This window comes from Diadema antillarum, unplaced genomic scaffold (genome assembly GCF_040938485.1).
Source record: "Diadema antillarum isolate AM-2024a unplaced genomic scaffold, OU_Dant_1.0 seq00003224_RagTag, whole genome shotgun sequence".
In the NCBI taxonomy this organism is placed as follows: domain Eukaryota; kingdom Metazoa; phylum Echinodermata; class Echinoidea; order Diadematoida; family Diadematidae; genus Diadema; species Diadema antillarum.
In genome coordinates, this window is record NW_027273809.1 from 67268 (window position 1) to 95109 (window position 27842).

The 27842-nt window shown below is 38.2% G+C and overlaps 1 protein-coding gene across 1 annotated transcript; it reads right to left on the reverse strand.

The window, feature by feature from the left end:
* Positions 1 to 4931: 4931 nt before the first annotated feature.
* Positions 4932 to 26962, reverse strand: LOC139715291 (uncharacterized). Its single transcript, XM_071626869.1, has 5 exons — positions 26834 to 26962; positions 14159 to 14936; positions 10148 to 10660; positions 6876 to 7463; positions 4932 to 6113 (listed from the first exon to the last, which is right to left on the reverse strand). Exons 2-5 carry the CDS (start codon positions 14568 to 14570, stop codon positions 6052 to 6054), a joined length of 1575 nt encoding a protein of 524 aa, XP_071482970.1. The 5' UTR covers positions 14571 to 14936; positions 26834 to 26962; the 3' UTR covers positions 4932 to 6051.
* Positions 26963 to 27842: the final 880 nt, after the last annotated feature.

Consider the following 27842-nt stretch of genomic DNA (forward strand, 5'->3'; position numbering starts at 1 on the left):
GTCATGCGCACACTCACTGCTCGTCGCTCATTATCGCCAATTTTCATAAGATAGAAATCACTTTGCGATTTAAACAGTATTGAGCAAATAGCAAAGTCAACCCATTCTGCATAGGCAGTCATCCGATGTCAGTCAAAACAATCCATTGCAATGTGACCATACTGATCAACGAAAATGATGTGGTACCGAGAATAAGCCACCCTCACTTTCTTTTTTTTTTCATAAGAATTCATTTTGGTTTACAATTGGAATCGTAAAATCCTATAGGTTTTATGTACCTCTTTAGAACTGGTTCTTAATGACGGAAGAGGAATGCTATGCCCTTTGCTCATTATTAAAGCAGTACTTCGTCCTGCATACTTTCTTTACGTGTTGAAATTACTGAGGAATTATGTCGCTAGGATTTTTTTTTTTCATAAAGACTTGCTTTACGAATCGCTTTACGACGTGCGCATCAACTAAGTGTTGTAATGGATTATAAAGTCTGTGGTTCCTACAAACATGGTTTATGTGAATAGATGACAAGCCGTATTAATGCTGTATAAAGTCTTTTGTTTCCGACACAAACGTGCTGTGATAAGGAATGTTTACAATGAAAGGTTTACTTGATTAAAAGTAATAAAATCTGATAGGACCAGTCCTACCCCAAAAAACAAAGAAACGAACAAAAACAAACACACAACTCCAAATTTCCTTTTCCAGCATCCTCCTAAGGGGACAGGAAAGGTGGGACATCTTTCTTCTATCTTCCTCTTAAACAATTGACCAAAACTGACAACTAACCCTCCTTCCTGAATCGTACCGAATTCAATAAAAAAAAATCATTTAACGTAATATCAGAAACTGATTCGAAAAGCCTCATAGGCAGATGGCAGTTATAGCAAAAATTGTCAAGTTTGGCAACGTGTTACAATGTTAAGGTGTACATGGCGATTGGTTGGCGCTGGCAAATAAAGAACTCACACTTAGATGTTGGTAATGAACGTTTTTCTTTCTCCTCGTTCTCAGAGTTTCAGAGGACCATAGATCAAGAAGCTGGTAGAAAAATGTGACTGATTGTATGTATGTGGCTGTGATGGTTATTCTTGCCTTTAGTCGATTGTGATTACACTGCTCAATCGATCTTGCTTTTCCTGCTATTAAAGATGCAGGCGATAAAATGGATATAGTGTACGTTTATATTCATATATAGAACAGAATCCAAAATGAAATCCTGCCGGGAAATTTCTGCTGAAAGCATGTGATATGTGGATATAACGGTTGTCAAAAAAAAGAAGGTATTTCGAAGACATCCCAAAATAAACATTTGATTAGTTCCTTCAACTCATTCGCAAACACGCACGTCAGGTTATGCCCTCATTCTCCTTTAGGGCCACTGAAAGACACCATCGGGACTCTAGAAACTAACAACAATGACGGTCCTTCTTCACAGACAGGATTGTATTTTAGACACAGTATTTTTTTTTTTCAAGCAAAATGGTACCGATGAAAATGTCATCTGGGTCACGTAGAATTTCACAAGAATTCGAATTGCTTGCAAATGATAAAAAATCAAATGCTTGTTTACTGTGTCATGTTTCCTACATGTTCTAGCTTTGATGTTTGGCCCAGTGATATCACTAGCGTATCTGGTGTCAAACATTCTGAATGTTAGTTCCAAGATTACATCTAAGGAAATGTCATACACGGATACTAACTTGCCAATGATTTGCTACAAAACGGTGTTTTCATATACTACTTAGTAGGTCAATACGAAACTACAATTAACGATTCTTGAATTCGGTCTTTTTTGTTCTTTTTCGTTTATTTCTATACCACACTTCGATAATATCAATAGAAAGAAAATACAATGTATACATGTACTTTGGAAAGATCAGGTAAATGAATGAAAAAGACTTCGTATTCTCGCTTACATGATAGGCCGTAACACGATCTGGAACAGATAGTACTCCATGTCATATGATAATGACTGTTTAACGGAAGATTACACCACATCATGGTGTCCAAGAATAGGCACAATACAGACAGAAGTATAATAGCGCAAGACTATAGAAAAGAGTCTGACTATCTTTACATAAAGACAGAAAAAGTAGATGGCTACAGTACGTACAGATTAAATAGACCAGAAAGGGATCAAAAACACAATTTGCATTTTCACTTCATACATAAAAGCAAAGAGGCCACTTCAAACAACCACTCTTTATCACAGGTAGTTATCGTACTGATATCACTTTTGCTGAATTTGGTCTCTACGTTTGTGGATAAGTTCCAAGACAGCACTGCTGTTCAGCAGAACAAAGTCAGCGAAATATTTCAATACCATACATGTTACAAATCGTTTCGCGAAAATTATTTTCTCTTTTACCAAAGTGTGCACAGGTACTCAAAGTCTGTAGAACAAAGTTCCTCCTTGCACAGACTACGCAAAATGTGGCAGCCATTATGGGTCATCAACTGATATCACAAACAAACGAAGTCCGACTGTTCGTATTAATAAGCATCGGAGACTACCACTTAAACTTGTTTGTCGCGAACTGGTATACAAGAACTGACTTGTTTTCAGCCTACATTGTATATGTTATATTTACCAGGGACATCACAAAAATTAGCACTTGCCCTCTATGCATTTACATGGTAATGTCTCCATAACACAACAAATCATATTTCATCAAAATATAAATAGATCGCCTTCGCACAGGAGGAGTACATGTAATGAAACCCTGAAAAAATATATATATCATCCCTTCCTCAGATACATAAAATATCAAAACTGATGTCAAATCGATCAAACTGTCACGATTGATAAGTGTGTCATATTACAAAAAGATTATCCTTTAGCATAATCGGCTTGTTGCACGAGTATTTGAGGTGCATATTATTTGTAACTCTAACTTCAATCTGTCTGTCTTTACGTTCCAAGTTAAATCTTAAGATAACACTCGAAAACTTTCGCAGAATCTTCTGCTTTTTGGGAAGAAAACTCACCGTGGCACAAGAGCATGCACCATCAACTATCTACATATGAATATCTTGAAAAGCAAACGCCAACGTTTTAATTCACAATAATGGCCACACAAGGCCTATTACCATCCCTCTCAGAAGTAAATGAATTTTGCCACTACTGCAAAGAATGTAGCAAAGAGTGTCCATTTCATATTTGAGTACGATGGTTCAAAATTTGTCTCGCTAATTATCAAAATCTAATGTCGATCAACACGTTGTATCCTTCGGTTCGTGGAGGAAGTCGGGCCCTTTGTGTGTGTGTGTGTGTGTGTGTGTGCGTGTGCCATTTTGGTTACTTGTGATCTGATCGTTTGTGACAAGGTGGAAAGCAAAATTTTCCATATTCTGTTCTGTAATTACACATTTGTTCTCACTGGGTTTTTTTTCAGCAGTGCATGACATTTAAAAACAACGTTGTTCATCCAGTAAATTACATGCAGTTAACACGACTTGAACTATACAAATGCAATACATGTACAATAAATGCTTTAAGCTTAAGTTCGTTTCAAATTGTCATCCAAAACCTTTTTTTAACAGTTTCGAACAACAAATTCTGGAAAAATATGCTCATACATGTATCGTTAATACTAGTACAAAGCATGCACCACGGTACAACAACTCTTGATCATGCTGACTTATTTTCTCTCGTGAAGGCTGACAGTCAGCCACTAAGTTTAATTAAGTTTAATTACATCGTGTGGTTATACATGTATCTTAAACCTAACCAGGCCGAGCTTTTTGGGCTGTTCTGTATCTAAACTGTAAAAGAAAAAAAAAAAAGAATTTTTCTCTTTGTAAATATTTTATATCAATTAATATGCGTGATATCATAAAATTTGCTCTAACTCAGAAAATTAAGCTAATGGTATCCTAATTTTTGGTGAAATTATTCTTTGTAGCATTCCTAACAATGTACATTTGTACTTGAAAAAAAAACTGGTATCAAAATTAATTTGCTATGTAATCCATTGTTATATGAAATTCTTATTTCCTTGTTTTTCGACCTTTTGTTATTTCGTTTTTTTCCACAAAATTTATTACAGAGCCTATTTTAAGCATAATTGATTTAACCATTGAAAGTGAAAATAATCTTTTCTTTTTGAATTAGGAGAGAAAACTCTATTTGCATAGACTTTGTACACAAAATCACGTTTTTGAGCCATTTTCGGTCTGACAAGCATGTATATAAGATCCTGCCGCGTCGTAACGGTATATATACCCGTGAAAGTGGTGTCATAAGATGTGCGAGACTTGGAAGTAAAAAGTCAGCGAGCGGCGCGGTCAAATAAATCCGCGTAGCGGAATGGTCGTGGAAAATGTCGGGGGGGGGGGGGGGTTGACCCGGCCTTTTTAGGGTTAAAGCATAGCAACTACCAACGGCACACTGGTTAAATTGTATAACGGGTATAAAGAAACGGTTTCAACAGTTTAAAGGGATCGTATAGTATTGGTTGAGACCTAATATCAGGTTTCTAACATTTTTTGGAGAGATAATGAGAAACCTCTTATGAAATATGAAAGAGCATGTAATTCGATGAGGAATTCAACGTTTATTTGATGAAAATTGGTTTTGAAATGGCTGGGATATACAAAACAGAGCAATTCTAATAAAGTGTGGGACACACACTGTTTTACGATCGCTTTGTTTTACTTTGTTTTTGGACGTTTTAGTCATTCTAAACCCAATTTTCATCAAATAAACTTCGAATTCCTTTTAGAATGGTATGCTCTGTACTATTTCATAAGTGTTTTCTTGGTATCTCACAAAAAGTTAAAAGCCCAATTCTCATCTCCACCAATACTGTACCATCCCTTTAACAGTCGTATGATACAAGTTGGTTTTGAAATTTCTTTATGTGATAATATATGATATTGTGTCTGGTTTCATCTTGTCTTCTGCTAATTCCAAACACCAACTGACCCCTGATTATGTAAAGCTTGAGAGCAGTCGCTTACGATGCAGAAACGTCCTGCATATTTTGATATTTTGTGGGTAGTGCATATTTGAATTACTTTTCATTGTTCAGATCCAAATGTCAACATATTCTATGTGTAATGATTGAATTTCACAAAAACCTCTCGAACCTTATATACAATGTATGTGTACATCAGTCATGATAAACATTGTAGTTCTATTCCACTTTCTAGCCCACTGAAGTTAAATTTCAAAAATCTCAACCGACAAGGCATCCGTCGTCCTCTACAGCGCAAAGTAGAACACGGGTGTTAAAAATCAACACTGCAATATCATTCATTTTTAAAAACCCCTAGATGCCATTGTACACACACAACTTTTTCATAAACGCTGGTCATTTTATCCTGGTATCAAGTGCTGTTAAACGTTATTTCTTCGAATCTTCAAGGGACATAATTATTTTTTTTAATCGTTTGCTTATAATCGAAGCAACATGAGAGATGAAAAAATGTTAGTTTTTACTCCTGTTATCAACTTGAAAACGAGGAGACTGCATGGGATAACATCGATCAATCACTACCAATTCAAGAGGACATCGATAGCTCATGGAACACTTAGGTAATTTCTGCACTGATAATTTTAAGTCTTGCCACGTTACAAACAAACTTACAAAATCCACTATTGCGCCTCCTGGTGGGCTCTAGAATTCGTACATGTTGAATACAATTCATTGTAACGTGCATATCTTTTGGTCCCGGTGCACAGCTATAGTTGTCTGAACTCAATCTATACTGGCTCTCCGCAAGACTAATACATCGGTGAACACAAAAAAATGCCTACTACAGTCCGAAAGATAGTAGAATACAGGGTAAAATTTGAACTCGTGCAATTTTCCCATGTTACAATGCAAATCGTATTCTTCAGCAAAACGCTCCATCGGACTGTTGCTACTGAAAGCTGTGGACAGTTATCAAACATCAAACTGTATCACATGCTATGAACTACCAGCAAATAAAAGTGGTATTCCATAAAACCATCTGCATATCATTCAACAGACCACATGGTCAAAATGAAAGATGAACTTCGACCCATTTCAACGATTCACCTGTAGGCCTCTGTAGATCATGCCTGGTTCAATTTTCTTCTCCTTCCTCTTCTTCGAGAAATGCAGGTGGAGCACTCGACTTGAATGATTCTATATAAAGAAAGTAGAGTTAGATTAAAAGAGTACACTTACCCCAGTGCTTCTGCAACTATGTGTTAAGAATTGCGATATACAGTACTAGTTGATGATTTATAACCATCCCTGCTCGGTATTCATATACACATTCCTTAATAAAACAACAACAGTGTCCTACGTACATTACTTCTCAGTTTCACAAATCTATAGTTGGAGGTTGGGAGCAATACCGATTTTTTTTTCACTGTTCCATTTAATAATGTCTATGTATTACACGGTGCTATACAACGAAGAGATAGGCACTTACTGCACACATATTTCTTATTTTACCTGTCTTAAATACAGACAGGAGGACTTGAATGAAGGTTACGAGTATAGTTACATAGAACAAGTGATTACATACACAGGGCTCAACACTAACCTTTTTCTCTGGTGGCCCATGAGGGCTACTTAAGCCTTTAAATTTGAAATTTTGGTGGGCTGAAATGTGTGGAAATAGAAGTGATTGGCGCAAAATTAAAAAAACAAGGAAACGCACCAGTCAATCTTGAATTTTACTTGCCCGATTCGGCAAATCAAAGAAAGCCTTTAAAAAGAAAAAAAAAAAACTTTGATGGCCCAACATCAATGTTCAATGATCCCGGGCCACCGAACCACCGCTAATGTTCAATGACCCCGGGCCACCGAACCACCGCTGATGTTCAATGACCCCGGGCCACCGAACCACCGCTAATGTCTGCTATTATACATGTATGCTATGAGTGGGAATTAGCTTACCGGAAAGTAAATGCTTGGGCACGTCAATATGCACTGGAGTTGGTTGTCTTGTCAGAATTTTGGTGTGATGTGGTGAGACCTTTCTCCTCACGGACGAAGGACTACTGCTTCCTTCCTTCTTTTCACCAGACATTGACTTCTTAAAGCGGCTCTGTTTCTTCTCCCTTTCTCTGAACTGAGATTGGTAATCACTCTTCGAAACCAGACTGTCTTTCGACTCGGTGGTGGTTCTGGCCCCGTTCGTGAGATCTATCGAAGGAGCCTCGGGATTGTTATTTTCACATTTCACCACATTATCGTCATGCGTGCAAGTCGGGAGCACAGAATTTTTATTTGAATCCTTCTCTCCCGTTGAGCTGTTATCTGTATTGGAAGAATAGCTACCATGGCTTCCGTCGCTGTCAGATAGTTCTGAAGATTTTTGGATCTCACTTTTTTGCACAGAAGTCTGGTCTTGAGTAGTGGTTGTTTTTTGGCCACATTCTGAGGTGTGGTGTGCAGTATTTGTATCGTCTTCCTTCTCCTCTTCCTCCTCTTCTTCTTCCTCTTCCTCCAAGATTTCTTCAGCCACTGATGTAGCTGCCAAACCTGTGTAAACATTCACATTGAAACAATGCTGTTAACATAACAAAAAATAGTACGGAATGAGAACAAGACATCAATTTAGTGCAATAAACGTCCAAATCGAAAAGCTATGACACTTGATGCAAATATCTCCATACTGTTTACGCTATAGACCAAATTGTTACTCTATCATGACCTAAACGAGGCAGTAAACATTCATACCTTGTGTTGTTCTGTATTATTAGATTGTTGTTTTTTTCAGTGGCGGTGGGTAGGTCTACACAATTGCTCTTGACCAAATTCAAAGAGAAACGCTGAAGACCGTTCTGATAAATATACTAAAATGTGTTTATGAGATTTTGAGCGAGAATGTGTTTTTGACAAACATGTCTGAGAAAAGAAACCAGCGGGAATTTAATCAGTCATCTACTAATTTCCGGCAGCGACACTATACCACCAGGCTATCCCTGGTTGCAGGTAGTGACATGCACGATGAACTTGAAACACAGACCAAAGCTCCGAAATTCCGACATTGTTATGTTAGTTATGTTTCACTATTTCTACAGAGGGAGACAAATAAAAAAAAAACAACAACAACACATACCCCATATCTTCATTCCTCTGCTTAATAATCTCTTGCTTTCAATGAGTTTTTGTTTGTTTGTTCAGCCTTTCTTGCAATCAAGTTAATAAAACGTATTTGCATGTACAATACACAAACGATAGGAGAATTGTGAAATGGGCGTACTCCTGAAAAAGTATGCTGGTGCCATTACATTTCGATCCACATCCACTATTCTTCGAATCATGGACCTACTACACATATGGACTAATAACGAAGATCGATCTTTCTTTTATCCCATTACCACAGCCACCTGGTTATGTGCATCTTAATGAGTACATGCAGATGCTTGGACAATGACGATTGTGTAATCGTGCATCGTCTCTGACACACACACACACACACACACACACACACACAAAAACTGTTTCCCAAATTTCGGTCTAATTTGTCTGTGGTGCCTTTCAGACTCAACTGCTTTGAATAAACACCAATGATGGGGAGCAGCGAACCTGAAAACATTGGTAATTACTGAAGTGGACACTTTTGGACACGCACGTAACGTTGCTTAATGATGAGACATACATGTCTTCTATCGTTACTGTCCATATTTACTCTGAGACAATGTGCGAAAAATGGGAAAAATCACAATACAAATCACAATCAACCTGCCAAAATATTCTCTTTCTTCATGTAAAGTACCATGTAAGCGCATTTCGCAAATAAAAACCAATAAGCCCTACAACTGCACATGCATTTTTCTTGATTTGAGAGTGTTACTATCTTTTGCGCATGTAGTTTATAGATTTATCAAAGCGTCGTCTTATTTTCATATAGGTTTGCTGTCGGCGGTCATGATCAGATCAAAGCAGGAAAATATGTTAAAAGTGTTTTAGTGACACTTTTGACCGACAGAGGTGCATGAATGAATTATCGAGCAATGAAAGTCGATGTGTAGTGGGTCCATGTTCGGATCAAGCCTCATTCACTTCAGACAGTTTCACAGTTTATCTTTGGTTAGACGTGGATATGAGACTACTGCAATAAGGAATTGAGCATTTCACTGTTGGACAGGGAATCATCAGCTGTCATGCGGACAGTTATACAGAAACAACAAAAACAATTAGTGTTGGTCTTTTCAGTTGGGAACAAGATCAGGTTTCTTATACAAGGGAAAGCAGGAAGAGTTAATAGGATAATAGCTAGAGATATATTGTGTATATCGAATTTGGTTTGAATACCGTATTACCAAAGTAATTGGTTCAAATTATTGCATTTAGTGAACGGTGACTGAATTTACACCAACGGTAAAGACCCCGGCTACTAAAATATCGCAAAATCACCGAGCACTGCGGTATTGCTTTAGTGTTTACTCTCATCTATCAGTCGTCAATAAAAGGAATTTGGAGGAGCTCGTCTCCCTCTGAATAGGAAAGATTATGAGGAATTTAAATCTCTTCAAATTGAGTTCCGTTTACACACATCCAAGCTATGATCTTGGACAATTATTAAGCCAATGTCATCGAAATCATGTATTGTTAAAAGTATTCTTTCAGCATAGGGTCAATGCCCTGGGTTAGACGAGCATTCCTTCACCATAGCATAAATTTAAAAACAGTATATTGATTGCAATGGTACCCGTTATTCAAATTCATGAAATTCTTCCGTTAAGTTGTTTTTATTGCGATTGATTGACAAATTGCCCTACATCGACGTAAACAAGCACTGTATTGATCAGTGTTTTAGTAGTAGCCATGACGAAGGAAACATGGGAGAATAAGCTCGAGCAGGATTCCAATCTACGACCTCCTGATCTCCGGACAGGCGTTTTATCCACTAGACCACCGAGCTGTGATCTGCCCGACAGCAAGTGCTGGTTCTACATGTAATCCTTCTGGTATGCAGCGGGTACTGCGTAATTATTCAAATTCATGAAATTTACGTCTATGTTGGGCAATTTGTCAATCAGTTGCAAGTTACACGTTTATTTTACACATCATATACCTTCTCTAGATTGATAATTCGAAAAGTTTTCATGAGCATCACTCTTCACACTTTTACAACGAATACAATTGGTTATTTCATACGTAGGGTACGTGCTCTTTATGGTGACAACAAAATAATGAGCCACGGCATAAACACATACGTCTTACGGTCTCCGGTATATCCAAAGTTTGCGGGGTGTCCCTCCGAACTAATCTTCGCGGTTGGTGAGGAACAGTCTGCACATGAGTATTCGTCTTTGGCGGATCAACCTTCCCAAAGGACATGGAGTTAGAAGGCGACAGGAACTGATTTTCTTCCTGGCATTCGTCCTCTTCATCCTCCTGGTCGTCAACATCTTCTCCTTCATCATTTTCGACTTCGTCAAGAGACATCTGTTTCCCAAATTCTGTTTGAATGAAGACGGTTGGACTGTCTGCATTCAAGTCGCGCTGACTGGCTATTACGTGTTCATCTACCCCAGGCTTTACAGGCAGATCTTGTGGAACGGGAAGACTGGAACCCTGCAAACGCCCTTCTTCTTCGATATCTTCCACGATCATCGTGTCACTGTCTTTGAAGTCCATGGAAGAAATAGGCTGGTAGTTATCCCCATTGTTCTCATCGTCCTCTTCTTCATTTTCTTCAAAAGAGCACATCTTTGACAAATCATTTCCTATATAGGGAAAAAAAACCATACCCAGAATCATATCTTTGAGGAAAAATTCACACGATGTACAAGAAGCACATACTAAACAGGTATTTATATATTTCATACTGGAGTCAAACATCAGTACAGTGTGTATATATATATATATATATATATATATATATATATATATGCATACATATGTGAAAGGTACCAAGTTTGAGGCGAACGTTGCTCTCTATTTTTCCCTTTACTCAAGCTGTTGATCAGCCATGGCCTTGGGCAGGATCTACCAAGAGAACACAATAAAAAAATTGTCTAGATGGCATAATGTGTCATGAAATAGTAAGTGCAATATCATACAGCGCAATATCATATAATCTAACAAGATAGTGATAATGACATAAATCTTCTTTAATATCACCTTTGCACAAAAATGATGATTACAATCTTCTATATTTGATGTTTAAAATGATGGTAAAGTATGGTTATTGTACCTCGGAAGTATGATACAGGAATTGAATCTATTTTTGAATGATACACAACACATTTCTGTTGACGAGAAAATATTATCTGTATGCATCTTTGTATTGACGTATTTCATTAATTTGTGTAAAGGTAATCTTAGAAGAATTATATTAGTATCATCTTGGTAGAATATATGATATTTCACTGTAGGATATTGCATTTAATATATATCATGCCACATTATGCCATCTGGACACTAATTATTGTAAAATGCTCTCTTGGTAGATCCTGATAAAGGCCATTACAGGCCGAAAGGTTGATTGAAGGGAAAAGTAGAGAGCAACGTCCGCCTAAAACTTATCTCTTCCACCTAAGCTATGCTTCACAATGTGATACTGTGTACTAATTCGGTAAGGGTCGATCTCTCACTTTATCTATACATGTATATATATATATATATATATGCATATATATGCATAATTTTTATATATTATATAATCATATAATATATATTATATTTATATACATATATATTACGTTTAAAATGATGGCAAAATATTATTATATTTTGGAAGTTTAATACAGGAACTGAATTTATGTTTTTTCTTTATTTTTGTATGATACACATTGCGTTTCTGTTGATGAGATGATGTTAGATTGCATTTTTGTGTCGGAGTAAATGATTTATTTGTGCAAAGGCAATATTTCAGAAGATTGATATCATTATCATTATATCATAATATATATATATATGTTATATATATACATATATGTTATATATATATATATATATATATATATATATATATATATTGTACGATATTGTGCTATGTAATATCGCTCTTTTAGTTACATTACGGTACATTATACCATCTAGACAATTATTGTAATGTGGTAGATCCTGATGAGGGCCATGACAGGTTGAAAACTCGATTACAGGGAAAGTAGAGAGCAACGTCCGCCTCAAATTTGATTTCTTCCACTGTATGTTCCACAATGAGACAACACGTACGTTTCGGTCAGGATCGCTCTCTCACATTATATATATAATACATATACACACAAATATATATATTATATATCTATATCTATATACACTACAAACTGGTAATGTATTTTTTTCGCTTTGTTTTGATACAGTCATTGTCAAGACTCCTGAAGAAGGCGTAGGACGCCGAAAATTTGAATCGAATAAACTCGTGCTTTATTGGCTAAAAATGAATTCCAGTTTGTTTCTCCATTTTATATATATATATATATATATATATATATATATATATATATACATACATAATTACTTACGTTCTGAAGTCAAACGCATTGTTTTACAAAATGTGTCCCTTAAAAGTTGGGTGAATTGTCAAATTGGTGATGCATTTCATTAGATATTCGCAGGAAACCTGGAAACCTTTTATTGAGGAATTAAGAAAAGAGGGATTAAGTCCACGACCACGTAGAGCAGGCGGAGATGGTTGCATCGAGGCGGAATGCCAATTTCAGGACTGGTAACAAGATGTCCTCACATGCATGCATTAAGTAATTAGTGCAAATGCGGTAATTCGGGAAGGCTAACCTGACTGGAGGATACATTATACAAATAGAGATACGAATACATGCGATCCAATAATAGAGTTTCATCAGACGCTGATTCGCAGGGCAGAACCCAAAATACTCAGTTAGGATAGCCGTCACGCAGATACCACAAGAGGAGTAATGTGTCTCTCCGTTACACTTGCAACTTCGGCGCCATATTAGTGGCTACAAAAACCTCTTGCCCGTCGGACGTAATACATGTCAAACAAATGCAGCAGAAACTGGCAAGTGTGGCAACAATGTGTCTTGTCTGATACGCTTTTCATCAAGTTAGTGTATATCAAAAAGTTTATCACAAGTATGACTCAAAGGCGTTGCCTATTGTGAAAGTCTCGAGTTCAGAAGAGGGAGATGTATAATGTATAAACAAACGAAGGTTTTTTTAGGATGTGTTGAATAGTTTGAAAATAATAAGTGCAAAATATTGTTTTAATATGCGACAGGGAATAACAGGGCAAAGAGGGGTATGCATGATTCTGTTAATAAAATTTCACAAATAATGCAAAGCAGAGCAATGAACATAATATCAATTTAGATAAACGATTTAGATAACGCATTAAACCTGCACCAGCATTTGAAAGAAATCTCTGTGTACATTCTATCTCCGATACACAATATGATGTCCCAGTCCGACACTTCCCACATCAGTATACTGTACATTTTTCATGATTCACAAATATTTCGCTTCAAACTAGCCACCCAAGTCGTACAGCACAGAGGTTTTTTGGGCTTGTCCGTCACTGTGTGTATACTCTACATTCAAACAGTGCCTTCTCCCGAAACGAAAAACTAAACAATACTGTCTCTGGGATAATCTCGCTCACTTGACACCTGTATGACTTACAGCGTCATGATACCTACAAGGATATCATTATTTTGTACACGCTCTCAATTCCCAACAATATACATTTCAGATTTCAGATACCACTACGTATGAAAATTGGTTTTCAACCTACCGATGTATTGACAGAAGGGCTGTTGAGTGGTAAGCTATGGCAGGTGAGGAGGGAATTTAATAGACTCACGTGTTCGTGTAAACTATTACAGGCTGTTGGACAAGTCAATCTTTCATTTTGATGGAATGAATCATAACTGTAGAATGTAATGGCAAATTACACTGAATAAAATATAGCGGCTCTCGCAGAAGTTCATGTTGTTAGTGACATTTGAACCCATCATGCTAAAACAGAAAATGGTACAGCGGTCTGAACACAGAGCGCACTCACCTTTGTAACACCTATCATACCCGCATATTTGAACTTGTATACTTCCTCGACTCACGTTACAGAATGCATGCAATCACGCTGGAGAAATCTTCAAGCTAGTAAACATTTCAAAGCGTTTGTTGCGTTTTGCGATATTATGCTGCAAATTGTCTGCAATGCGAGTGACCAATCGAATACAACCAGAGAAAAACAAAGAATCAATATGAATTGGACAAAAAAAATCACAGAGTTTACCTACCAATTACAGACTTCGGAACCCGAAGAACCATGGGGGTGGGCCGCCTCACAAAGGGTTTAGAAGGATTCTGTGTGGATCGTACTTGCCATGGGTTTCCACTGCTGGACGCACCTCCGAGTGGAAGACCACTTCGTTCATACTTGCATGAATTTGTCTCCGAAGAGGTACCACCTGTTGGTATTTCCGTTACCTGTCCCCACGACAGTCGAGTTTTGGGTTGTTCCTCTGTAACTTCGTCTGGGGGTAAAAGTTGTGTTTGCGAATCCTCCGTGTTAGAGGAATGACGCGTATCTCCATTTAATCCACTCAGTGACATCCCTTTCAGTGATTGTACGGGGTTGACGGATTCCTGGCTCACTGATGAATGCTCCGTTCCATCGTTACCAACATTAGACGAGTTGGGGGACGCCATACTGCTGGCGTCTGATTATTCTACACGCTTACAGACTTCAGAGGAGTCGGATGCGGGCCTGCAGCGATGGTTGTTGAGTGCTAATCCGAAGTAGTAGAAGCTGCGATCAGCCAGTGCTCATTTCCAATGTGACCTGATTGATGTGCTGCTTCCTTTCTCTACCCATACACTAATAAACCGAGAGAGCGGCAAACGGCAGGGGCTTTCAGCTTTTCATAATCGCTTCAACTCCTCAGACGTAATTTCTGGATTCTGAGATGAGATCTGAATCTTAAAGAATTCACCCCTTACATCGAAAGTCTCCTGACTGGGAGAATATAATTCTTTGACAGTCCTGGTAGTCCGTATGCCTTGACGCTCCCTAATCTGTGACAGTAATAGAGAAATAGAATGACAAAGAGAGATTATTCGGTGTGTTGACTTCTTTCGCGCTCCGGAGTATTTGCCTTCATTAAACGACCCATATGAGTTATTGAATCCTGAGTAGCTTTCGGTATTGTGCATCAGCATCTATTTTGCGGATGAAGAGCTGAAATGATGAAGTAAAGCTCTGTTTATAACTGCAGGGTCATTATTCTGCCGTAAATAAAAATGCAGGTTATTTCTACTGGTTCTGTTTGGTAAAGAGACGGTGGCGCATCAACATTGCCTCAGAGCCGTAATAGGCCTACACCTGATCCTGTGTGTGTTTTCTAGTTACTGTTAAGGCCTCTGTATTCTTAGATCTATTAAACATTGTGATTTCCCTTGTAACTCAAACGTTCAAAGGATATTCATACGTGAATGGCAAAAAGTGTTTTCATCATACTAGCAATGCACACTTATTATTCACTGGAGTCAAAAGTTGTGTAGTATAAATATCTCGTTCGAGAAGAGCATCGTGGTGTAAACATCACGTCCGACGGCGTAAGCACTGGGCAAGATTCGAACTCGGGACCTCCGTTTGAGAGATTTAGGGTCTCACCCACTATGCCATGCAGTGCCCCCACTTTGACTATGCTATCACACGTTTATTCTACGCGGACAATTACGTCTTTTGTCTATCACTGTTTCGTTACATTAACTCGTCAATAAGATTTGATATTACAGTCCTCAATGGTTAACCTAAAATTCTGAATAAGAATTACTCAAGTCTACATTTACCTGGCAAATAAAAAAAATTCAATCTAGTGAATTGAAGCAATCTCTTACTTTCAACTCATTTTCTTGTAACATAGGCACATTATGATAATGAGGAATGCTCAGTGGCATGGAGTCATCATATCAGAAAACGCAAAGCACTTTATACATAATGAAGTGAATCTACAACAAATCAAAAATACTATATTGTTACTTTCTGTGAGAATCCCACTGCGTGAGTTTTAGTACAATGCATCATCGTGCATTGAAAGCGGACATAGAAATATGAGATGCGTTCTGTGTAGGTGGATAATAATTACCCTTTAACTACCTGGGCACCTGTTTACAACAAAGTTATCAATCACTTGAGTGAGCTTCGTCCTGTGTTTCGCATGAGTTGCACTAATCACACAGAGCAGGTGGAGGCAAGAAGAAGTGCACGCTAATTGAATACGTAAGGACGCTCATCAGCTAGCCAAAGTCACAGAGGAGTGACTTTGGAGTTCTGTAGTGAAGAAATGAATATTTGTTCGTCCCCGTCAAGTGCCAACGGCAAAAGGGATGACGTCATAAGTCGCGTAGAAACACACAAAACAACGTTAATGACAATGCACATGGGCTTGCAACATAGAGCTTTACCAAATGAGACACGCGACGGTCAATTGTGACAGATATAAAACATTATTTAATTTGATCAATAATGGATAGTTTCCTTATTCATATTCTCGGAAAACATCGACCTCATTTTAGCTAACTACTACTGCTGTTGTCACTCATGTTATAATAATCTTGCTAATTATTGTCAAAACGTAATTCACTAAATCATTAAATCAGCTCAGTTGCTGTCATTACAGTGGAGATTAAAATAGGGAACAAAGTCTCGGCTCCCTCCTCAAAGGAAATGCACGTGGGCAATTCCGCGGTTAGTAACGTTACATTTAAAGAAATTTAGATATTTATTTTTACTACTAAATCACCATTTATTCATTTCAAGTCAAAATCATGTTAAACCATGTTCATCCTTCCCAGGTCTATGATATAGAAAAGAATGAGCACAATCCAATGAAATATTAGAATTGCTATGGCAATTAAAAGGGCTGGTTAGTAACGTTACGAAAAAAGGACATGACAAAAAAAGCAGTGTCTTGTAACAAAAAGTGTGCAAAATTTCAAGTTACTTGAAACAAAGTGTTACATTAATTTCAATCATAGCATCATGACAAATGTTCACGCAAATATTTTTAGCAGTTCGACCGATAATTTATTAGCTAGACCCCCAAATGCATGGTTAGTAACGTTACGGTTAGTATACGTTACATTTGTCCAGAGTAATTCCGCAGGTCATTTCACCCCTTTGTAATTGAAAAAATTTAACATGACTTCTGGAGTATTTAAATGTATTCATCTTTTACCTTTTAGCAAAAATTTGAGGAAAAAATCTAAAAGCAACCCACTGTAATTTGCATTTAAGTGAATTTCAGCATCCCCTGTCCCACATGTTCATTTTAAATGATGGTTTTAGATCTCGCAAAATCCATAAATACGAAAAATAAAATCTACTGAATTTGAAAGACCTTAGTGATTGGTGAACATCCATGGCATTAGTTAATACCTAAATTAAAGAGTAAGATAAAGAGGCACATTTCTTTTATCCATGTCATGTCCATCTAACTGCGGAATTGCCCACATGTATATCTTCCCACACTTGAATATCTCACGTTATAGGAAAGATGGAGTGCATTTCTATTGTAACTACGACCTTATACTTTATCGGTGTACCTTCTCCGAGTGGTGTAACAATTAAGTGTGCGAAATCACGGTCATACGCAACACTAATGCAAATGTTTACGCATCTACCAACAAATCTTGAATAATGTCCAAGAGTAAAACGCATGTTCTCACACAGCATAGTATATGTACGTAAATGTAATTAAGTATATATTCGAACTGAGTACCGTTGAGTATACTGGATTTTACTCGACATTGCACAGCTAATTATTTATTGATAGATTTATCGTGATCGGGGCGTATTATGAGCATTGTCTCTACAGAAAGAAAAATTGGTAATTCTTTGACTCTATATAAGGTGTACAACTACAGAAGTTGGAAGCGCTGAACATGTTTCGTTGACATAGCATTTGTATCGTAAAAATCCGCGGTTAACATTCCTTTATCCCTAGAAGAGATTGTAATATTCATCATGAGGGACCTGTTTCACTCAAGCCGAAAAGCACAAGGCGTGGAGATTTCACTAGTCCCACATACAATAGTTCCATTGACAAACTGTTTTATTGTATCATTATCGAACACACACACACACACACACACACACTAAATATGAGGAAAGACATTTTACAAAAACGGCTTGTCAAAATCGGATGCATGTAGACTGGATTCTAAGGATTAAATATTTTGAGTATATACAGGTGGGTGGAATAACAATCATTCTGAACAGTTAATCAGAAAAAAAAAACAAACAAATAAAACTTCTAATCAATCGAAATATTCAAGCAGCGGGTGTGTAAAACCCTCGTTAGCAGGAAGACCCAGGTAACGGCACAGCATGCTACAACACAAGTGTTGACGCTCCATGGGCAAAGTATGAAGTTCCACGCTATGTCAAGCTCCTTTGGAAGAGTAATTGGCCTCTATGGGAGGCACGATGAACAAACGAGACAGACATGTACGCTGTAACTATTCTATTGTTTTCCGACAATGATCGACATAAATAAGTATTAAGTACTTCACAGAAAATGAAACAAAAACACAATCAGAAGTTATCGACAATACCCACATCATCCAAATTGCTGACTTGCTATTCATTGGTGTGTTTCTCTTTATATATTTTGCATTTTCTGAACTCACATTTAAAACCGAAGAATTTGTACACATTTGAAATTGTGTACGAGAATTTTAGACCTGTGGCACATAAATAATACACCACATCGGAGGTGCTGTCGACTTTCGTAGCTGATTACTGCATATAAGCCCCCTTTCTTAAATCTCCTTGCGTCAGAGTACGTTTGGAAGTTGATGCACTGATAGATTAACAGTTACACATGCTTTCCATATTGACCCCATGCAAACATCACATAGCCGAGGTATTGAACGCTGCCCCATTTCAACATTGGTTGGACTACACAATCCATGCGTGTGCCGCGAATTCTGGCGTAAATCCGAGCAGCCAAGGTCTGGAGGTTCATTACTCAGTAATGATGGCATGGCGCTTAACACAATCACTGTCTTATAACTAACGTGCTGGTATAAGACCATCACGGCGCCAACCTTTTTCGCCAAAATTATAAATTCAACCAGGCATATCTCGCGAATTATAACTGTATTATCATGGAAGCAACTGACGACGTGATATCAGATAAAGACTGAACGAATATGTCTTCTTGCGCATCAGCTGATTATTATTATTATTATTTCTTTATTAGGACTAAGTAGGCACCCTGACTATACTTTAACAGAGAAAACTGAAAGTTGATGAAAACACAATAAGTGATACAAAATATAACAATGCTGATAGCGCAGAACAGGGAAGTTAATTAATGATCGAACAAATTTTCACGATTCAAAACTTTGACTAAGGTAGTGACTATGTTTAAAAACAACAGCCGAATATTCCAAACATACGAACATAACTATCTAAGATATTCAATCTTTTGTTAAAGGTAAAAGTGATCGTATCAAAGGCAAACGCTTTTGTAAAGGCGAAAACACTCAACACATTTAAACAATCCCTCAAATAAACACTACATGGGGGGGGGGGGGGGAGGGGGGGGGGCAAAGCAGCGTTCACGACGGCATCACTTTGGAGCATAGAATGGGTCGTGGAGTCGCATCTACATCTTTCTTTGTAGGAACATCCGTTATGTGGAATATTGATGTTTGTACAGAATGCATGGAGCTATGGTTCGATAAAGAACAGCGTATCGACCATTGTTTTGTGCCAGACAAAACCATGCTCATCTCCTGTCGATTCTAAAGGATTTTACGCGACCAGTGCATTAGCGCTCTTAACAACAAGTCTTGCACTATGCTCCCGACCATAGCTGGCACAGTATCAAGGGGTGGGTACTCTTCTAAAGGCTGCTGTCAATTACCAGACATTTATTACGGGCTTTTCATTACTTATGCAAAGACTAAGCTGCATGCAACGTATGCGCAATCAAAAGGCCACTATCCCGTAATTAGTCAAGCAGCGAATTGAACTACTATCACTACGTTCAAAGTAAGCACAGCGTAGGCTCTTTATCGTGGATGAGTAGCGGTATATAGCCTAGGTGTCTGAAGAGTAATCACTATGATATCGCTCAAATAGCATTTTACTTTAGTGATCTGATCTGGACTCGGCCCTTCCACCTACCGAAGTAAACAAGCCCAAGGAACTTCTGTGTCCATCACATTCAAGAAAGTCGAGTACACTGGATATTTATTTAGTTAAAACAAGTACCATGTTTCTGTCGGTTCTATACATATTAAAATACTTCAAGTTCGAAATGACGAATGACAGAACAGTTAATCAGTGACAGCAAAAAAGACTACATTCATTGCAAATAATTGCTAATTTTACTATCAAATGACAGCAATGAAAAAAGACAATTGATTATGCAACACCCCATATGAGACAGGTTATGCGTCGTTCATGATTGCACAAAACTGAAGGAACAGGGAATGGTATCCAAACCAGACATCCACGTGATGCAGCCTCTGGGTCACACATGCTTTAAGCAAAGAGGCATTTTTTTCTTTTACTTGTACTTTTACTTGTCACTTTTATTGTACATGAGTGACCGTCTTTAATCAGCCATGCCACCTCTCATGCTGATGCACGACACTTCTACCATCCCGGGATAGTTTCAAGGGGCTGCTGAAAATGATTAATTAAAGGTTCAAGGTTAATTATCAAGGCATGGATTTTAGCGTTTGATCATGCGGAACAAAATGGTATAAATTGGTTTAAGCAACACGACCTTACGACTTCTGTTTCATTTTTCCCCAAACAATACAGCAACTTTCCTACAAAGTACAACTATTGTTATTCAAAAGTTGTGAATTGTATACCGTATACCCCAGCGTGGAAACTGTCATATAGTGAAGTGCACCCATGCATGTATGCGTAAAGGCCCACGAATCGATAGTCTATGACGACATAGTGGGATGATGACGTAGTTTGAGTGGGATAAAGAAGGATGATCACCACGTTGAAGCTGGGTAAGATACAGAAATTAACTTGCTTAAAGATGTCAAATACATGCACTTTATAGAAAAATGTTTAAAATTTTGTGACGTCATGAACTGACGGGTGCCTGTAGACCTATTCGGTTTTAAAACACTGTAACTTACTTATGTCGACCATAATGGGGGGTTTCCAATATAGGCCTAAGACGAAATGAAACTCCTTGCTTCTAAAGGGTCCAGACCGGTCTTGACTTCAAGCTACTCGATACACACATGCAGAACCCATATGGGTTCTGCATGTGTGGGGCGAGGACCCATATGGGTCCTCGTCTTGCCCTGCTCTGCGGTTTAGTCGGCTCAATGGAAAAGGGGGCATAATCGGGTTCAAATTTGTCTTTTTTCCCCGTATCATTCGGAACCAGATTACATAAGCTATATTTAGGCCTATATATCAACAGGAATGTAACTTTAAAGGGATCGTATAGTTTTGGTTGAGACTTAATTTCAGGTTTCTAACATTTTTTGGTGAGATAATGAGAAACCTCTTATTAAGTATGAAAGAGCATGTAATTCTATGAGGAATTCAACGTTTATTTGATGAAAATTGGTTTTGAAATGGCTGAGATATTGAAAACAGAGCGATTCCAATAAAGTGTGGGACCCACATTTTATTACAATCGCTTTGTTTTACTTTGTTTTAGGATGTTTCAGTCGTTCAAAACCCGATTTTCATCAAATAAACTTTGAATTCCTCTTAAAATGGTATGCTCGATATTATTTCATAAGTGTTTTCTTGGTATCTTGCAAAAGGTTAAGAGCCCAATACTCATCTCCACCAATACTGTACCATCCCTTTAAGCCTTAATTAAAGAAAAAACCCTAAAGAAGAAAAGGAGATAACGTGCGTTTTGTACTTTTTGTGATGGCAACAAAAAAAAAGATTAAAGGAGAGACTCTCTCAGAGTCATAACATAGCATCAAAGTAGCATAAAAACGTTTTTTTTTTTCCTTCCAAAAGATATCAATCGATATTTCTACACATTAATCAAATCTCAACATAAACAGATATTTATTGAAAATAGGATAGTAGAGCGTGGATTGAGTGAGCATATCAGGATAACAGGAGTGTTGGTGAGTGGAAAATGGAGAATACTTTAATATATGTATCACAGAAACGAAAAGAGAGTGACCCTTCCACCAGAGGGAGATTATAAGTTTGCAAGGGTTCATCGCCTACCAGTATAAATATATTACAGGCTTTAATGTTTTATTGCATAAGAGGTAAACGATCGTAACTAACCATCTGGACATCGAATTCAATATCAGTTCCCAACCATTGGTGATTGGAGCTTGGAAGCCAGATACCAGGAGTAACATTCAAATCTGCTATTTTCCTGCATGTGATGGTAAAAACCATCTTGCGCAATCTTGAAATGTGGAACACATTTGAAAGGATGTAACAAGTGTCTCCAATGCACGATGATGATCTTGCGTCATATTTAAGTTCCTTTGGATTCATAATGCATTCCATAGACCTGACTCACTATCTCGTTCATCAAGTTTATTGACACTACCTGAAAATGGACTACGGACTGAAAGATGTCATGCGGCAACACGATGTTCTTCATGATAGAGAGTAAAGACAACATACGGAGAGCTGCCTGCATAATGGCCATGTATGCTGTTGCTACTTCATTTTTCGGCAAAGTATTTCCGCTATATAGTTACGGCAAAATATACCGTTTAGAATATTACATGGTCAGCCCTTTGTTTACTTTGAGTTCCACACCATAACGGTGACAAAAGAAAGTTTTCACGTTTAAAACTGAAATGTGATACGTAGCCACTAATAGACTGGTTTTCGATATATACATAACAGGCATTTATTCAAATTTTATGCATACCTTTCTGACATGGTTCTTTTTGACGACCAGAAAGTTTGCCCGACGTAGCAGCAAATAATGTACGCAAACTGGATTCCAAGTATCGAAAAGAGTTTTTGAGGTTCATGTTAATAGAATAGCTCGTTACTTCGTCATTACGGAAGAAACATCGATATGAATGTTATTAAATAGGTCTATTGCTTTCTGGCTTGACCTACTGCTAACCCTGAACAAATCGTTGAAATAACAGAGAGATAATTTATTCAATGCAATGTCTTTTCACGACGAGCCATTCTTGAGTGAGTAATACAAATAGCAACAGTTTTACAAATAGAATTTGGGTATGATAGAAAACAGTCTTTGTCGGAATGAAGGTTAAGTAAATTCGAAACAGGCGCAGTGCAATGTCAAAGAGTAGACGGTGATGTCATTATGCATTTTTGAATACATGCCGAGACGGGGGGGGGGGGGGGGGGTATGGGAAGTTGTGGAAGTTTCACTTCGAGACAAACGGATACTTTGGGATATAAAGCAGAAACATGAAACGCACAATCAGCTGACAATGACGACTCCAGAGCGACGTTGTGTACACACGTACACACTTGTCATGCCAGGGAGGTGAGACAAAACATCCCTGGTATGGCGTATAAGACAGCATAGTCCTGTATACCATGTCGTCGGCAGTTCTGTCGTGATGTAGACCCTATACGTGGCTACTATCATTAATGCATGGTATCCCCTGTCATCATAAACCGCTTCATAGATGGTAATTTCATAGAAAACTTTGATAATATTTCATCAAACTTTTGCGTGTCTGCGTTACCTTACGCCCTTCTCCACACACTTTGTGGCCCGACACTGCCGCTTACTTCACCGCTGTGCCACCCCCCCCCCATCAACAATAACAACAACAAAAGCACTGAAATGATGAGATAGTGGAAGAGCGGGATATCACTTGTGCATTTACTCGACTACCCGCTTACCCCGTCTTCTGCAGGAGCTCATCAACCTCTTGAGTAGATCCTTGAGAAACTTTGCTGGCATGGTAAAGGAACTGGTTTCGAAGTATCGCTCCTCTCTCTCTCTTTCTTTCTTTAGTCATTATTTCTCTGCTTCTCTTCTCGTACTTCCTCGATATATTTCTACATGTGATATGTGTACAACAGAAAGGTAAAACTGCGTACCGCGAATCACCAAGGCGTGTGCCGTGCCAATGGCTACAAGTAAACTACTGTACGTGCTGTAGGTGTGCTGAAAGAATCTGCGTTGTCAGAGTTAAAACTGAGCAGGTATATAGCACAACATCGCACTTACAAAAGAGCATAAATGCTGGAGCTCACCTCTCGTTGATAAAGCTCTTGTCTGCATGAGAAACAGCAGAGGAAGAAGTACACCGTACATGTGTAGCTCTAGCAACGATGACTGCAAACTTGAATATTTTCTGACAGCGAAGCCAACTACGAAGCGGCATTTTGCTATGCCGCTTCTGTTCACAGGCTCGCGTATAATGAACACAAAGGTCTTTTATAACGTAATTCATCAAGATTCAAAAGTTCTGAGTAACTGCATGAAAGTGAAAATGAAAGGGTTTTGTCGTGACCGGAAAAAGCAACAAAAACGAACAATGAAAACACTGCTCGTGACTGTGACTTTGTTTGATAGTTTTCGTACCTATTGATCATTACTAGGTTTCACCCTCGCTATGAATTCAGTGTATATTATATAGACTGTGAATTTATTGTATTTATTTCGCACTGCTGATACTGCACATAAGCTGTTGCCAAGTTCATAATCCCCAGTCCAGATCAAGCCGAGAACGGTGATGAAAAATTGTAGTCATTTTCGTAATTTTCATGCTGACAAACTAGTGTACATCGCATGTTAACATTGTGTACGGGATATAACTGTCTGTAGGTTCCTAAGCCTAGATAACAAGCGTGGCTGTGCAAGGCACCCAAATGAATTCCAGTCAGCTCACTGTTTCTGGTTTCCCGTGACAGAGTTTACAAGATGAACTATGGTGTGATTAATTTGCTTGCATCTAGAGTCTTCAGACCGACAAGTGATGAGTTAAGACGCCCTTATAGTGTGACCTTCATCTTAAGGTCATGCACAACGTATTTTGTCTCGATGTTTTTCGTTTTGTTAGTTTTAGTAGGAAGGGAAGTTGGAAAATAGCATTCAACACAGACATACTAAAGCTTTTCGACATGCACTCATCAGAGTAAGATCGCATGAATGAACAGAAAGCCAGAAACGAAACAATATAAAGGAAGCGAAGGGAAGTTGACACAAATGCCATATTCAGTGAAAGGGAAAGTCTGTACTGACAATTACAATAAATTTCTTGACGATGATAATACCAATGTGTTTGCACAGTCCATCAACAAGAAGCCGACGTACAAAGGCACCAAAATATGACAGTTTTAATGCTGAGTAGTCTAAATTAACGGCGTATACATACCATTTTGTTGTACTTCCTATTCTGAAGATTAAATCACAATTACGTTTAACTTGTTTTGGTTTTTGGCAATCTTCAAGTTTTTGGCAATCTTTAAGTGACGTTGTTACTGCTGAGGTTCCTTTTGGTATTATCAACAGCAAGAAAATATGACTATGAATGCGTATATTTGTATACATTGTAGGTCGACTAATGATATTTATGAGATGTAGCATTTTTTGGTTTTGTTTTATTGTATGCTGCACATCTCATACTGCGTATTCCTTTTACCTCGCCTATCAATATCAGTCAATCATTGTGGAAGGCACGATAGATGTACAAATCAATATTTCCACGACTTGCTGTATCACTCGTTGTTTCGTCAAATCTGTTGGCAATTTACAGACATTTTACATTACTCCGTGCATGTTGTTAGTTCACAAGCTCACAATGAAACTTGGTTAAGCTTGGGCATGGAATTTTGATATTCGTTCGAGCACCGACACGTGTATGCAATCAATATATCTATGCTCACAGTTCTATAATCAAAATTCGGTGTTTTTTGACATCAGAATCAATACAGATTATCATCTGCCATGATACATGATCATCAATTTAATATCTTTCTCGGTCTGAAAACCAATTAGTAGAAATTGAATCGGCATGTACACCGTACATCCGACGGAGCCAAATTAACCTTCCGTGCTAGCATCATACAAATGACTTCACACAAATCGTATCTTTGGATGGAAATGGTATCCAAACTCTGGAATCGGAGTGGAGGGATCCATTTCACGTAAAGTACCAGTAGTCCTGTGGAGTTGCTTGCCGTAAGCAATTAGAATGATGTAATGGACGCAATAAGTATATTTGAACTAGGAGATAGGGAAGATAGACGAATACTAGTATGTCAGATTACCAATTAAGAAAGCCGGCAGCACCAACAGAATGAAATATGGAATGCCGCGTATGCGAATTGAGCGTATACACTGACTGGTGTATATATCTATATCACAATCTCTGACAGGGGAGTGTAAGAATTAATTTATTCAACTCTTTGAACAAGCCGTGTGAGGGCAAACATCACGCCTTATAAAGGGAATGTACATGTATTGCTTTAATTATTTGTTGCATTTGACAATGAGAAGCTATATATATTTTTTTTCATTCTGCGTGACAAGTGTAACTCTGCACACAAGAGGGGTAGAGAGTAAATTTAATTGTCACGCAGAGTAAAATGTAAATAAAACGTGGCACACGAGCCACCTTGATAGTTGATACCCTTTAGCACATCTCGACAACGATAAATGCTAATGTTGTTGTTTTTTCCCAACCACTTAACATGTCACAACAACGCTCACCATCCCATCAAAACCTTGTTCACCTTTGATCCCCTGGTACCCCACTCTTTTTGACTGAATGCGTGCCATCATTGTCTGCCTCCGGCATACCACAACCACCGAGGCATGTGCCGGGCCACTGGCTACTACTCCTTCTTACATTGTGGAATAAACTTTCAGCGGCGCTAGCTATCCATAAATGTACGCCATAGTTGAACTCATTATGTACCACAATAGCACAAAACGTAACAAATGAACCACATTTAATTGCACTACCTTAACGATGCAACTCACCTCTCGTTATCAAAGTTCTGGTCCGAGAGAGGGCGATGAATTAGTACACCGTACATGTGTCGCTCATGCAATGATTACAGCAAACTGATATTTACTTGGTAAGCAAGCAGGACAGCGAAGCCAGTAATGAAACAGTATTATGCCTTGTCGCTACTGTGTACAGACCCAGTGTATAACGAACACAAAAGCCCGCATATTTGTTGTGACCTCCTAGTTCGGCGACAGGCGTACAGTGGTATCTTCCGAAGTGCACTTGTAGGCTCCACATGGCCAACAAAACAGAATAAAGCTACGTAATCTAGGTCTTCGCGCTTCACTGGAAGAGGGTGGGTAGGGGGAGGCCGCTGGAGCACAACATGTTTGTGTGAGTGAATTGTCACCAGAATGTCGTGGGCGAACAAAAATTATAATCTAAATTGTACGACCTGTACGCTGAAAGGGTAGAGAGGTTCCCTGTTGCAGTTTCAAATTTGACTCCACGAAGACCATGTGATTGAGTATATATTGGTACGGTGGGGCGTGAGAGCGGGGGATAGGCCCGATTAGGTGATGTTAACAAACAATAAATCGAAACAAATAATTGGGCTTTCGAAAGTGATCAGATCAGGATTACCACCAAGGCAACTCATCCAAAGCAAGGTGAAATCAAACAATTGCTCTTTATGGGACAGAAAAGCTGGCAGATCAACCTGAAAATCTTTCAGTTCAGTAGTCATCATTATTCAACACATTTCGATCATAAATTCAAGACAGCGGACTTCCTGTCCTTGATAGCATATGTTACGGTTTGATATTGATGTTGTATTAAAGTTTGTAAGATAGTCCAGGACGTGGGACTAGTTGCATAGAATTAAGCAATTGTTAACTCATTTAACTGAAGTGCACCCATTGTAGGGTATAGGCTCCCCTTTACATTAGCGTCTCTCGATATTTTATTGTAGTCTTCCACCTACCAACGTCTACACTGTCTATGTAATTATATATATGCTGCATGGTGATGTAATAAATT